This window comes from Hippoglossus hippoglossus, chromosome 22 (genome assembly GCF_009819705.1).
Source record: "Hippoglossus hippoglossus isolate fHipHip1 chromosome 22, fHipHip1.pri, whole genome shotgun sequence".
Lineage (NCBI taxonomy): Eukaryota > Metazoa > Chordata > Actinopteri > Pleuronectiformes > Pleuronectidae > Hippoglossus > Hippoglossus hippoglossus.
In genome coordinates, this window is record NC_047172.1 from 1,590,189 (window position 1) to 1,604,746 (window position 14,558).

At 45.7% G+C, this 14,558-nt stretch overlaps 1 protein-coding gene across 1 annotated transcript in view; it reads left to right on the forward strand.

Moving 5' to 3' along the window:
- Positions 1-282: 282 nt before the first annotated feature.
- kcnh5b (potassium voltage-gated channel, subfamily H (eag-related), member 5b) overlaps positions 283-14,558 on the forward strand; it is a 77,293-nt gene continuing 63,017 nt past the window's right edge. Inside the window, 6 exon segments of the mRNA XM_034577415.1 lie at positions 283-500; positions 5,070-5,125; positions 5,127-5,174; positions 5,176-5,195; positions 5,883-5,989; positions 7,932-8,060. Of these exon segments, the coding sequence (XP_034433306.1) occupies positions 428-500; positions 5,070-5,125; positions 5,127-5,174; positions 5,176-5,195; positions 5,883-5,989; positions 7,932-8,060 (433 nt within the window). The 5' untranslated portion in view covers positions 283-427.

Sequence of the window (14,558 nt, forward strand, 5' to 3'; positions counted from 1 at the left end):
AAAACACTTTGTTAATCTAATATCTGGTGGTTTCTATGTTGTGATGTTTATGATCATTATTATCAGCAGAAAGAGAATCGATTAGAATTCGCTCGAGGAAACGATCAGAATGTTTTTGTCAGGCTACACAACATGTTGTCTAGTTGTGTTTGGAGACGCGGATCCTCTCGTGTCTACAGAACAGTTCCGGTAACACGCGGCTCTTCCCTGTGTTGAGGACCGAGCCCTCAGCTGCACACACGCATGCGTCCTGGAGAGGCGGGCGGGCAGCGGGACGCAGCCGCCTCAGTGGCTCAGTGCGCCCGGAGCCGCCAGAGCGCACGGTTACAATGAGCTGCTCCACCGGTCCGACTGAGAGTCAGTACCGACCCCCGAGCCGCGCGCACACCGACCCTCACCGACACCAGCTACGCCCGCCCGGAGCAGGATGCCCGGGGGAAAGAGAGGGCTGGTGGCACCGCAGAACACTTTCCTGGAGAACATTGTCCGGCGTTCGAGCGGTGAGTCCGGCGCGTCGGAGCGGGGCTCGGGTTCGGTTTCACGGCTCGGACCCGCACTCCGCTGGGATTATTCTGTGCGTTAACCACGGAGGACGAACCCGCATGAATTCACTTTTATTCCCGCAGTTATTGGCAGTGGCGGAGTTGACCCGCTGCCCAAGTCTCCGTGATGTGATCCATCGTAATAAGTAACGTTAAAGGGACCGATTCCACGGGGACACACGCACATTTCTGTTTTACATTTAAAGAGAATTGATCTTTTCCCCTGGGACTCTGCTCACGCACCGTTTGATTCCCACTGCATCGTCCTGGGTTTGACTTCTCGAGCTGAAATCCTGTCTCGGTGCTTCTGAGCCCGCGTCACTGGGGACTCGGGCTTTTACGCAGCGTCACTGGCTGAATATTAAAAGTTGATCTTGGTCTTTAACTCGCCTGTTTGTGAGGATCGAACCCGGACCGCCGCTCGGCCGGTAAACCGGGAGCTGGGCGGGGATCCTCCGGTGGTTGTCGGTGTTTTTAGGGACCTGACTTCACGAGGAGCGAGTCGTGATGTTTCATTATGTAACAGGAGCTGCGTGTTGTTGGGAGGAAGGAGACAGGTCGTGGTCGCAGCTCTTCATCTTCTGAATGTGGCCACAGCTGCAGTTGGGTTGTGTTTCCTCTTCTTTCTCCATATGCGCCATAAACTGCGCCTGGACTTGGCACCGGCCTGAGAAACGCGCGCCTCCTCCTCCGATGTGACCGATTCCTCTCCCTTCACCTCCCGGGGAGAGAAGCCAGTGGAGGAGCTGGTCGGAGTGGAAGTCAGGGTGATGGGTGGAGATAAGGTCCTGGTCCAGGAACGGGCTCCGGGGCCCTCAGCTCGGACTGAGGAGGCTTTGGTGCAGTGGTTGTTGTGAGACTCGGATCAGGACGTTTGTATTCAGCTGTCTTCTTCTTCCTACGTGTTTATTTACACGTTACGGTGCTGCCAGAAATCAATACATCAGATACAGTGATAATAATAATAATAATAAGCTTTATTTGTATAGCACCTCCCAAGACAGTTTAAGGCAAACAATCAGTTGGAAAGCAACAGAGCACAAAATACAGAAATAAAACATGTGAAATATGAGCAAAGAGAGACAGCAAGATACAATAAAACATTTTAAAATGATTAAAATAGACGGTAATATAATAATAAGGTCAGAACAAGGAGAGAGAACATCTATAGAAATGTGTCTTTAAGAGAGAAAAGAGCTGAAATGTAAATCAACAATAACATATTAAAATCAATTTGAAAAGTAACTAGAGTCTGATATTCCAAAAAAAACCAAACAAACAAACAACAACAACAACAACATATGTAGAAACTATATGAACAAATGAATGAATGCATGAGAATTAAAATACAAAAGTGAAAAACTAATCAGACACAAAACCTCATCTCAGTTTCTCGGAGTTCGACACCAACATTTTTCTCAGTTTGCAAAAGATTCAAAACAGAAAATTAGTTTTGGACGTTTACTTGAAAAGTAACTGAAATGATTATTGAATTATTATAAACGTTGCAGATAATTTTTCCGTTGATTCGCTGACAAATCGTTTTTTTTTTATAACTCCGTAACAATTGCTGTTTTGCACAAAATGCTTGATCTGCAATAATCAGCGTACGGTTCCTTGCACATAGTCTGAGTTATGTATTTGGTTTTTCTGTGGCTCCAGATGAGATCAATATTTTCAGAATATGGCTGGAATGTGTTTGTTTCTCCGGATGCAGCCGTGGAACGTGGGTTTTGATCTGAACTCACCAGTTTGTTAAAGAAAACGTCTCATGTTGATTAAATCAGAAGCTGAAACAGTTTCATCTGTGGGTTTTGGATCGAGACCTGAACTCCCATGATGCCCTGCACTCCTGCATCAGGGGCTTCTCCGGCCCCGCCGGTCGAACTTTGCTTTTTCTAGGTAATTGATTACGAGGAGAAGTGGAAAAGGTCAAGATGCTTCTGTTTCTTGTTGTGCGAGTGTGAGAGTGTTGTGTTCACTCTTAGTCAGCTCTTTACTTTAAAGGTTACACAGTTAGCATCCGGCTTTGGGCTGGAAACATGGAGGAGGTCACTTTAAGGAGCTAAAGTTCCTTTCTGTGCCGAAGTGTTGGAGCGAGAGGCAGAGAAAGATGAGGTTGATACTGTGGTTGTTGTTGTTGTTGTTGTTGTTCGTTAACGGTGTGGCCCTCACACACCTCAACACCCCCCCCCCCCCACCCCCCCAGTGCTCTGCAGTCTCCTGGGATTTGTGTTAACCAGTGAAGAAGAGGGGAACTCGGCCAGCTCCAAAACACTTAGAGTTTCACTGGAAGAGAAGATTGACGTCAAAGGAGAATTCAGTTGAAAGTGTCTTTTCAAAGTAAAACAGAATATTTGTTCCAGGGATTTAAATCAGTGAAAGGAAACTTATGCTGCTCATATTCAGGTTGATCATTTAAATGTGTGTTATTGCTGTAAAATGTGAGTGACACAGAGGAAAGAGTGAAAGGTAATATGAAACTGTGAGTTCTGCGTGGACTGAAAACACAAGCGAGCGAGATGGAGGCAAATCGCTCTGCCAGAGATATTCAATGTTATTAAAAGAAGTGCAATTTGTTTTGGATCATTGTGAAACGGTGACGGGGCAGATGAGCAAACACACTCGAGCCTCTGGTGCTTGGTTGTGTTGTTTTGGTTAAATATAGTAAAACTGTGAAAGGGTTGGGGTTATGGTTAAGGTCAGGGTTATGGTTAAGGTCAGGGTTATGGTTAGTGTTAGGGTAAGTGTTATGGTTGGACGTGATTGTTGGACGGACTTTGAATTAATCTTCCAGCGACGCTGCTGATACAACAGAGGATTTTTTTCCTGACTCCAGCGAGAACGTTTTATTATAGCTACTATTTTTTATGTCAGATCTCAGAGCAGTGAAATCGATGCAGCTGCAGCTGGACGATTTCACTCATCACCAGAAAGAGCTGCTGACACACCTTCATCTGTTCCTCTGTGCTTCATCACAGGAACGTGAACCTCTAAAAGCTGTTGCACGTGTTTCCTCCTCCCTCCTGTGAACAGAGTGCACTGTGGGAAACTGTGCACGGGCTCTTACTGTATCTGTCTGTTTCCAGATTTACCTGCCAACGGTTTCTCTGGCAAACAGGAGGTTCTCTGAGTGATGAATGATTCACCAGAGTTACGAGCAGGCTTGGCAGCTGCTGAAGGACATTAACGACAGTTTAGCCAATGTTGTAGCTCATTAATTACAAACTGCGTAACTTTGCATTGTGCTGATCGTCATCGGCAGCAGGAGGGACTTCGACCCGTCAGCTGTAGCTGCAGCCGCTTGGGCGACTTCCTGTGTTTTGTGTTTGTGGGAAAAGGATTTTTAAATCCATATAATGCTGTCTTCATGTCCATGTTTGTGTTTTGTCTTGTTGAAAATCATATCACAATTCTTCTTTCTTTCTTTTTTGGTCTTTATTATGAAATGTACAGTGTCAAATCATCATCTTTGGATCCTCACAGATCTTAATTCCATTATTCATCCTGATTTGGTCGTATGAGGAAACCATGGAAACCGAAAGTTCTTGTGTCTCAGATGCTAATTAACTTCATAATGCTGTAATCTTTTATATTTGGGATATGCTGCTAAAATATGAAGCTGGAAAAGAGCTTTATAAATGATATTAGAACAATTTCTCTCTCACTTCCATTAAATTCTGGTGTGGTTCTGGATCGGGGGGCAGATCCAGATTTCTTTTCCACTTTCTTTAACATTGTGAGATAAAATGTTTTTCAACAATTCATGGATCTTGGTGAAATAAATCCGGCATATTTAAGAGCTTGAGTGTGTGATATTTGGTGCAGATCAGAATCTAGTGAATTTAAATGTGGTTCCATTAGGAGTCTACTGGTTATTACCAAGGAGGTTGTGTTTCCATCACCATCCTGATGGTTTGGTTTGTTTGATGGTTGGTTGGTTAGTTTCCCAGCAGCAGAACTCAATCTCTACCCAGTGGAACGACCCTCAGCTGAAAGGACTGGTAGACAAAACCGTGGACAACTTACTAAAGTGACCACGGAGCAGGTCCTCTGTGGGGGCCCACCTGGTGCCCACTGGTCCCATTCCCTCCGACAAACACCTGAAGCAGACGAGCAACCCGGCCCTAGAATGGACACGGCACTGGTGTGATAAGATAATGAGACTACGCAGAAACCATGACACTTGGAGGAAGGATGAGAAACTACTCCCAGAACAATTCAGGGTTCTTGCAGCGTGATTGAATTTACTGTTGGGTCTTGGTGGAGGTTCGAGCTCGAGTGTCACTCTAGTTTCTCGCTGTAATCCATCCTCCTCTTTCTGGCGGTTTATTGTTTAAGTTTCATTCGGCCACGTTCCCAGTATTTCCTCTTCTTGCTCTCTGTATTGCATCACTACCGAGTCCTGACTGTACCCGAGTGGAAACCAGGCCTCGCTTTGTTCCCTGAAACCGAGAAGCTCCGCGGCCTTTTATCTGTCTCTTCTTATTTGGTGCTGATGTTCCCTCTGTCCTCTGCGTCCACCAGAGACCAGCTTCCTCTGGGACAACGCCCAGATCGTGGAGTGGCCCGTAGTTTACAGCAAATGACGGATTCTGCAAGCTGTCTGGCTTCCACAGGGCTGAGGTCATGCGAGAAGAGCAGCACATGCAGGTACGTGGATGTGCAGTTATCGTTGTTTTCTCTGTTACATACAGTTTGGTAATGGAGCGATAATGTAACAGCTCTCATCTTGTGGCTGAATATTTCCTCTTTGTATCCTTTGCACACACTCTCCTGCTGATTGCATATTTCTTATTTAGCTCCTTCGTGTGTTTTAATGGTTTAAATGTTCCAGTCAAAGTGGAACTTATAAAAAACAATATATTTTTACACAAGAGCAACCATGAGTCACTGTTTTCAAAACTAAAACCATGTTCCCCATTTATCCTGCAAAAATCACTGCGTTCGCCCTTTTATTCACTTTCATTCCATTATTAAAACGTGAAACGCGCCAGAGAGAAAGATTTAAAAAGTGACTTTTTTTCGTGGCTCTCTGCTTCTCTCGCCGGGCGAAAGTGATCGTTTCAAACCACGCCGCGAGTTGTTCACGTGATTCCTCACCTCGTCTGCTGTTCGAGAGCCGCTCTCGTGTCATGCAGCAGACGTGTGGACCTCAGTCTGTGCTGCAGCCGCATCGATTCACTCTGCGAGAAGCAAACGTGAAACTTAACGGCCACTTTACGGTGTAGATTGAAACGTATGTGATGTACTAGAGCGGGGGGGTGGGGGTCAGAGGTCAAATGGTCGGGTCAGGATCGATGGCGTCTGTGTCTCACGCCGCCTCGTTTCCTCTTCCAGTTTTATGTACGGAGAGCTGACGGACAAGAAGAGCATCGACAAAGTCCGGCAGACGTTCGACAACTACGAGTCCGACTGCTTCGAAGTCCTGCTCTACAGGAAGAACAGTGAGTGCCGACCCGTCGTCTGTCTTCTGTCTGTCTTAGGACAGCACACAGAAGGACGTCATGCTGCTCATGTTGGATTAGTGGATTCAGCATTTGTCTATAAAAGTCTAACGTCTCTAAAATAAGTGATGACATGTTGGATGTTGACATTCAGAGATGATCTGAGACACGTGTCCACTTTCTGATCAGAGGGAACTTGTCCTCTGACCTGCTCCAGTTTCATAACGACAGTATTTCTACTCACTTTCACATTCTCTGATTTAGCATTGATTGGCTCAGCCCCATTCTCTCACACACACACACAGACACACACACACACCACAACACACACACACACACACAGTCTGTCACAGTCCGACTGGCAGCCTCACATTTGTCTTTGTGAACAGACGATGTGGCGACATGTTAATTTGCACCGGGGGCGAGGACGTGCGATCTGATCGTGTGGAGACACATCGATGTGTTTGGTGTGAACTGAGCCGAACGCTTGTGATTGGTCGACAGGATCTTTTATTGTTTTGTCCCTCGGAGCCTTTCGAGCTGCACAGTTTTCGGGAAACGATTAAAAACACATCCCCCGTGGTCTCACTGGTTCTAATCCAGGACAAATACACTGATTAATGAGTGGATTTATGTATTTGTGAGATGTTGGATCAGATCTGAGAAGGAGCAGGTGTCTTCAGCGCTGAGACAGAAACAGAGAATCTCAGTGTTGAGAGACAGGATAACACATCGTTACCCTGGAAGTGTGTGTGTGTGTGTGATTGTGTACAAAATACTTTAACAACACATGGATCAGTTTTCACCAAACTTCATGATGAGGTCAGAGGCAAAGAAAGATATTGTCATAAACACGTTTTCCAAGATATCTTCACAATAAGAAACAATTTAATCAATCAATATATTTGTCTTACTCTGTAAAGCAGCCTTGGGTTATTTTTATAATAATTATTATTAATAATTAAGCTTGTATTGATCAGAAAACTGATTCCCCATCATATGATGTCATGCATATTTAATAAATCTCAGCCTTTAATTGGACTATGGACACAATCTCATATGTTAGAAATACAGTGAAGTAATGCATCAACTTTTTGCAACCAATACCATTAGAGACATGATCTGCAGCTTATTACATCGACCAATCATCAGCCATCGTGTGGCAGAATGACGTCACGTGTAAAGACGAACAATTTAATCCACAGTTAACTTTGTAAAATAAGTTGTAAAATGTATAACGACCTAATATAAACGGAAATATAGAGAAATACAGGTGGAAATCGACAGGTGGAAGTGGGTAGAAGAGTACGGATGCTTCTGTCCACCGTGTCGGGGCAGAACGGACGAAGGGTGCAGACAGAAAAAGTCCCAATTAAATGTCCCAGTCTCTGACGAGTGATCTGCCAGCAGAGCTAAACGCAAGAGGGACGAGCACGAGCCAGAAAAACAGCGAGAACCCAAAAGATCAATTTTAAAATGGCACAAATTTACTGACAAATCAGGAGAGCGGGGCTCGTGCGGAGGGCCGGGTATAAACGAGACGGATGATGACTCGAGAAAGTGCGTCGAGGTAATAAAGTCGGGAAGTCGGTCGGGGGAGGAACAGTGAGTTCCCTGTGATGACTCCAACATCCACTTGCTTCAGTTTGAACACGGGGAGTTTAAACACCGAGAGCTGCAGGATCAAACTGTTCTTTACCAGGATCATCGCGAGGCTGAATAAAACTGTGTGTTCAGAACAGATCATTTCCACGTTTCAATATTTCATCTCAAAATGTGGTCGAAGAATTAATTGAGCAGAATTGTTGTATGAAACTCTGCATGGTTTGAGTTCGCTGTGTGCTTATAAAGTTAGGAAAAAGGAATTGAACTTTAAAATAAGACTTTCGATTCTGCCATAATTGACCCTAATATAAAGACTTCTTTCCTGACGTCTTTGCAGGAAGTCCAGTGTGGTTCTACATGCAAGTGGCTCCCATCAGGAACGAGAACGACAAGGTGGTTCTGTTCCTCTGCACCTTCAAGGACATCACCCTCTTCAAGCAGCCCATCGAAGACGAGGCCACTAAAGGTGAGTGTCTCTCAGGAGGACGGCTGCTGCTGTGGGATGATTGTCAGTGGAAGTGAGGAGACGTGTGGACGTGAAGCACCTGCTGGGTTTGAGAAGCTGATTCTCTGAGTTGTGTGTTGTTGTCCTCGGCCTCAGATCGTCACCGTTGTGATGATTATTTTCGTGGTTTGTTGTTGGACGGTAAAGAGCAGAAGAGGTGATGCCTCAGTGTGGAATGTTTCTTCATCCTCCTGCAGCATCTTTCTCTTCCTCTCCTCCCTTTATTTCCTTTGGTTTGAGTTCCTCCCTCACCTTCCTCTTCACCTTCTTCATCTTCTCCCTGTTGTTTTCTTCCTCCACTTGTCTTTCTCCTCTTCTCTTCTTGTCCTCGTGCTGTTTTGTTGTGCGTTTGTCTTTTTCTTCCTCCTTCATCCCCTCGTTCACCTTTTCATCCTTCGTTTCATGTTTCATGTTTTCACAGATTCGTACTTGTTGTTTATCTTCTGTCCCGTACTCCTCTCTTTCTCTCACTCTCACTTCTTCCACCTTCTTCTCCTTCTCGTCCTCTCCTTTATTTCCTCCTCATTGATTCTCCCGTCCATCTCCTTTTTTGTTTCCTTTACTTTCTCCCATGTCCTGTCCGTCCCAGTCTCTCGACACCTTTGCTTCCTACAAACCTCTTTTAGCGGACGGATGAGAACGAGGCAGGTTCTGTGGGAACGTGTCGAGCTGTCGGGTTGAGTTTGAGGAGGTTGCCGGGGATCATGGGAGATGTGGGCGGCGGCGGCGTCCTCCGCTCCCTGACTGATGCACAGTGTCAGCTTCCTGCCCTCAGAGTCGCTCTGGGCGTCGCTGAGTGGGCGTGTTTGCCCTTTGACAAGGAACCCCCACCCTACTGCCACACACACACACCACACACACACACACACACACACACACACACACAGATGTAAACACGTGCACACATGCCATGATGGATGCCCCCCCCCACCCCCCACAGACCTGCCCAGAGTTGTCATGTGGTGTTTATTCATTCATCAGCGACACATGAATTACAAAGGTTGAACATGCAATCAGTGCTTGAGCGGAGCTGATACTGTCTCATCAGCGAGTCGACGTCTGAAGCTGCAGTCGAACCTTTCCAAAAAAAATGATTCCTCATTTTGAAAGGTGTTCAAATAATCTGTAAAACAACAAGATTTCCTTTTTAATGCATCTTTTTCATGCTTTGCCATCATTTTAACTTGAGTCTGTTGTGAAAATCTCATCCAATCACAGAAAATCTTGTTATGTAATAAAATAAAAGTCATAATATTACGAGAATAAAGAAAATTAAGGAAAATGAGCAGCAAGGAAAACTACAGACAGATATTTCCCGTCAGTATCTGAAGATGTAAGTGGGTCTAATATTACATCATCCAGTCGAACCTCCGAACTCACAAACTCCTGTGAGGAGCTGATAATGAAGATTCTCCTCCTCGGCTCAGCTTCTTTGAGTTTGACGGTGACACAGTTCCTCCTCTGCTGAAAACACAGAGAGTCGGGATGTTTGTGACAGATTCACAAACCCCCCCCACAGATTCAGGAGCCCCCCCCCCCCCCCCCCCCCCCCCCCCCCCCCCCCCCCCCCCCCCCCCCCCCCCCCCCCCCCCCCCCCCCCCCCCCCCCCCCCCCCCCCCCCGTGTGACTGCTGAGGCATTCGCTGTGCTTGGAAAACCAAAAGTTAACTGCACTGTTAAACAGTCGGCTTTGTACTGTAGATATTCACATAATCTGGATCGGCCAGACTTCGTTAAAACAGAATCTCCTTGGCAACAAGGCTGCACTTTGTTTGGGTTGGGGGGGGGGGGGGGGGTTTGACTGGCCCCGTCACTACAGTGTGTTTCAGTACAGTGTCACAGAGCAGCGCACTGTGAGCTGCTCTGCCACCCGCCCGCTGATTAGACGGCTCCGAGAGGCCGTTTGTGGGGGGGGGGGGGGGGGGTGGGGGGGGGATTCATCGCTGCAGGCCCTGCATGGCAGCTGAGTTCGCTCGCACCCCGGACCAGCACTCGCTCTGGGCTCCATCCCTGGCTGCTGCTCCGGCGGCTCAGCACGCCACGGCACGTCAGCATCAGCCCCGTGAGAGGAGAGATGCTCGTCTGCTGAAGATCCTCAAATTCTAAAATCATAATCCTGCCTTGTTTTTCTTATTTTCACCAAATCCTCCTCCTCCTCCTCTTCCTGTGATAGTGACATGTGTCACCAGGCGAGCACAGGACACGATTTACACTTGTGTGGATTCAACATGTTTCTTTTCACTGATGTTTTTCAGTATTTGAAGTCGACTCTTTGTTCACGTCCCAGTTCCCGAGGTGTGAAGTCGTCGTTCCATCTTCGACGTGTTCATGTGCTCTGAAAATAACACGGAAGCTGTAAACAACATGTGTTGTATTAAATGTTTCAGAGCATTTAAACACGGCTCTGACACGACTTTACAATATCTGCGTGATAATAAAGAGCAAAGAAAAAGGTGGGATGAGGTGTGACAGACGTATAAATAATTTAAAACGTTAATCATGACAACGTGCGAGAGAGAAATGTGCAAAGGTAACATGTGACAAGTTCACATTAAAAGCTTCTATTAGAGCCGGTTGTTAAATGTCCCCATCTTTCCGACTTGAGGCGACGTTCCTGTAAATTATTTGTCTGGATTAAATCTTTCAGACGATCCGACACCACGTGCACTCGCAGCGAATCATTTGCTGCGTCTGTCACCAGCGGTTGTAAAAGCTGAACAGGAGTCGTGGGCAGAGAAGTGAAAGCTGTGTGGTGGTTTTCTTCAGCGTTTGCTTCGTCAGCATCTGTAAACGCTTCACAGATGTGGTGACCTCAGCCTCAGGCAGCACATCGGTCCAGGTGGACGTCCGATCAGGACGAGTGAGGCAGGAACACGGGGCCTCAGGCACCTCTCACACCTTCTCTCCACCACGTTTGCTCCGTACAGTTGTAGTTTGCCTTTGTCAATAAACAGTGGGTTGATAATAAGCATTAAAGGACAAGATGAGAATACGACTACGAACCCTGAAAGAAGCACGAAGGAACATCGGTGCAAACCAAACGTAGAGAAAACAGTTTGTAGTTGTTGTTTCTGCTCATTGCACAAAGCAACAAATAAACTGTGACGTCATCGTTTCCTTTGAAAACCTGCGCCATCTTTGTTTTAGTGACTTTACTGAAGCTGTTTGTGGACGAGAGGCTCAAATACAATTATTTATTATTATTATTATTTAATAAATATCCAGATGTATCGGGTGGAACACTAAGAATATTACATCACATATAATCAACGTGAGCCGGACACAAACAGCTTCCACAGAAATAAAGCGGATGATCATAAATAATAAAACGTGTGAGGTGTGAACTGCAGCTGTTTAACGCAGACAGTAAATCAGCCTTTTGTGTGACATGTTAATGAACCTCTGGAGTTAATTCATCTGTGTCCATGTGATAACAACCACACACACACACACACACACACACACACACACACACACACACACACACACACACACACACACACACACACACACACACTCTGGATTGTGAGTTTATCAGTATCAAATACATTTTTACAGGTTTAAACAATGCGATTAAAACCCCGATGCAGTGATAACTAAGGATCAATAAGTCACAGGATCATTGTGATATTAAATAGTTTGATTCTCTCCATCGCAGCAGAGACGCCCTTAAAACCAAATGCCCCCAACTAAAGACCAGAGGAGTCCGATGTTTGTCCGTCTGCTGACCAAAGGACAAACCTCCGTCTTCTACAGTTCGTCCTCGGAGTCGAGCTGCAGATGAAAATCCCCGTCCAGAATCCTCCGTGCTGGTACCACTTCTTCTCCTGCTGCTATTTTTAGCTCAGCCCTTTTGCTCTTTTTTTTTTTTTTAAACTTCCAGTTCCTTTGTGCTCCAGTCTGATGAACACGCAGCGATGCGTTCTTCGGGGGAGCGGCAGCAGGAGCATTGTTATTAACTGTGGGGAAAAGGCCCCGTGTTTACTCGTCCTGCAGTTTGTACGCGAGCTGCGTTCGGTCCTCGTGTGTCGGGGTGCGCGGCGCCGCTCTGTCAACATTCCTCCATTTTAACCTCGTGATGAAAGCGGTCCTGGGTTTTATTATTCCTGAACACACTGTGGCATTGTACTCCTGTATAATGCATGCATGCTGTAGAGTGAATTATGCAACCAGTGTACGGCCAGTATAGAAATAGCACTCGAAACCTTTGCTTAGGTAAAAGGAATAATACCACATAACAAGGAAAAGCCCTGGAGGAGAATGTGCTCACACTGGTCGTCCAGCCACGACCCCACTGCTCCTCGAAGACTGTAAACAAAGATGGACGACACGTCTCCACTTCCCCTGCTGCACAAACAACAGGCTCCAGATTTGTATTTTTGACGTCATTTGTAGTCTTCGATGTCCGTTGATGAGTCGGTCTCAGTTTCACACTGTTTTCACATCATCAAATAACTAATTATGAACCAAACTTATCAGAAATCATGAACCCTCGGCTGGAGAATGGATGAAATCTTCATTCCCTCCAGGGTCAAATGACTTAATGAGTTTTTATCAGCTCCGGGCTCTGATTGGCTGCGATGGAAATGTGTCATTTGGCGAGATGAGCGAGCGCCTGAGTTTTGGTGGCGTCGAACGTGATGGTTAACTCCTCGTCTCCTTTACTCGTGTTTTTAAAAAAACTGCTAATTATGCTGTAACTACCCGCAGCCCATGACATAAGGGGACCACAGTAACTACAGCTGTTCAATAAAATCAGCGGTGTAAGAAAATGTAATTGAGGAATCGCTCTTGTTTATCTTTCAAAGCTTGTCAGTATTTGAGAGGAAGCGAGTTAACTGACAGTGGATCTCTGGGGCGCTCGTGACTCTCGGCTGTTTGCGATACAGAGTCCACTGCGAGTTGCAGAAGCACGAGCGCAGCACTTTTCCTCCGGGAAGGGGGAGGAAAAAAAACCCTCCAGTTTGGCTCAGAGCACCGAGGCTTATTATCTGTGGCTGCACACTGTCAGTGTTATCGTATAGGACATCACATAAAAGGACTCTGAAGATCAAGACGCACAATAAGTTACACAACTCGAGGGGAGTCGAGCGCTCGGAGGAAACCCTGAACACACGATGTGGTGATATTCATCCAACGTGGGTCGTCGGTGCCGTGTTGCAGAGTCAAGAGTTGAATTTGCCTCCATTTGAACAGGGAATGAAAAGGGCCCTGGGCGGGGGGGTGGGGGGTGGGGGGGGGGTTCCAGGCGGCCCGAGGGTTAAAAGCTATTTCAAAGTCCACGTTCTATTCGTAATGGTCCCTTCAAAGGGGTCGATCACGATGTGCGACGCCCGTGTGCCTCTGTTGAGCTGCTCTCTGCCCTTTACAACATTTGATTTTATTTTTAGAGCAGAGCAGTCAGAGCGCCCGGCCCAGGGAATCACACCCGGTCCCATTCAGCGGCAGCGTGGTCAGGAAACGACAATATGACGCGGGACAGGAGGGTTTGGATTTACTTTGATTTACCATCTTCCAGCTGAAACACAGGAACAGTGAAGCTTCATCCTCTGCATTTCAGGTTTTAATCTGATGAGGATATGGAACCAAAAACAGGGAAGAAGAACAGAACACCGTCTCTTCTCATTAAGGTCGTTCCACCTTCCTTCTGCATAATAATAACAATAAGAATAACTATTTATACTTTATGTTGAAAAGTGCTGCACAAAAAGGAAGCGAGGTAAAATAGGTTTAAATAAGAAAGTACATCAATAATAATGGTAACAATAATAATGGAGATAAAGAACAAGGCAGCTCAAGTGAATTCAGGAACTTGCCTTCTGAAGAAAGTATGTCTTTAATGAACAATACATTTATATGTCTTTTAAAACAAATATTTAATAGTTTTATATATAATATTGTATATTCATCAATAGCAATGAGAAGGAAAATTTCACTTATAGTACGTGTGAAAACGTCAGATACTGAAATGCTGACAATATGAAATACATCCTACAAATAACAGGATTTAACAACGTGATTAAAAATCAGATGCAGAAATAATTAAAAGGATAATTGTTGTATAAAGTGATTTGATTCTTGTCGCAGCCGAGACGCCCTTAAAACCAAATGGCCCCAATTAAGGCTCAATCAAGCTGTTGGCGAGTTTCCTATTTCTTGGATTTAATGCTCCTCGGTCATTTAGAGTTGATTTTATAAGCCAGAGCCGCGTGAAGCGAAAACACCTTGATCGTTTTATGGTTGTTTCAGAATCGTTTCCCTCTTTTCTCTTCCTCGTGTGAAGCGGGACCAAACAGAAAACTACCAGTGAGCCCAGCTGACTCACTATGACATTAGTATGCAACTGGTGAAGGCCGTAAACACAAACTGAGACACGGTTAGAAAAAACACAACTCCTGCTCAGACTGTGGTTTTCATCACATTTATTAAAAACACATATGCTGAGTTTTCAGGGATTTCA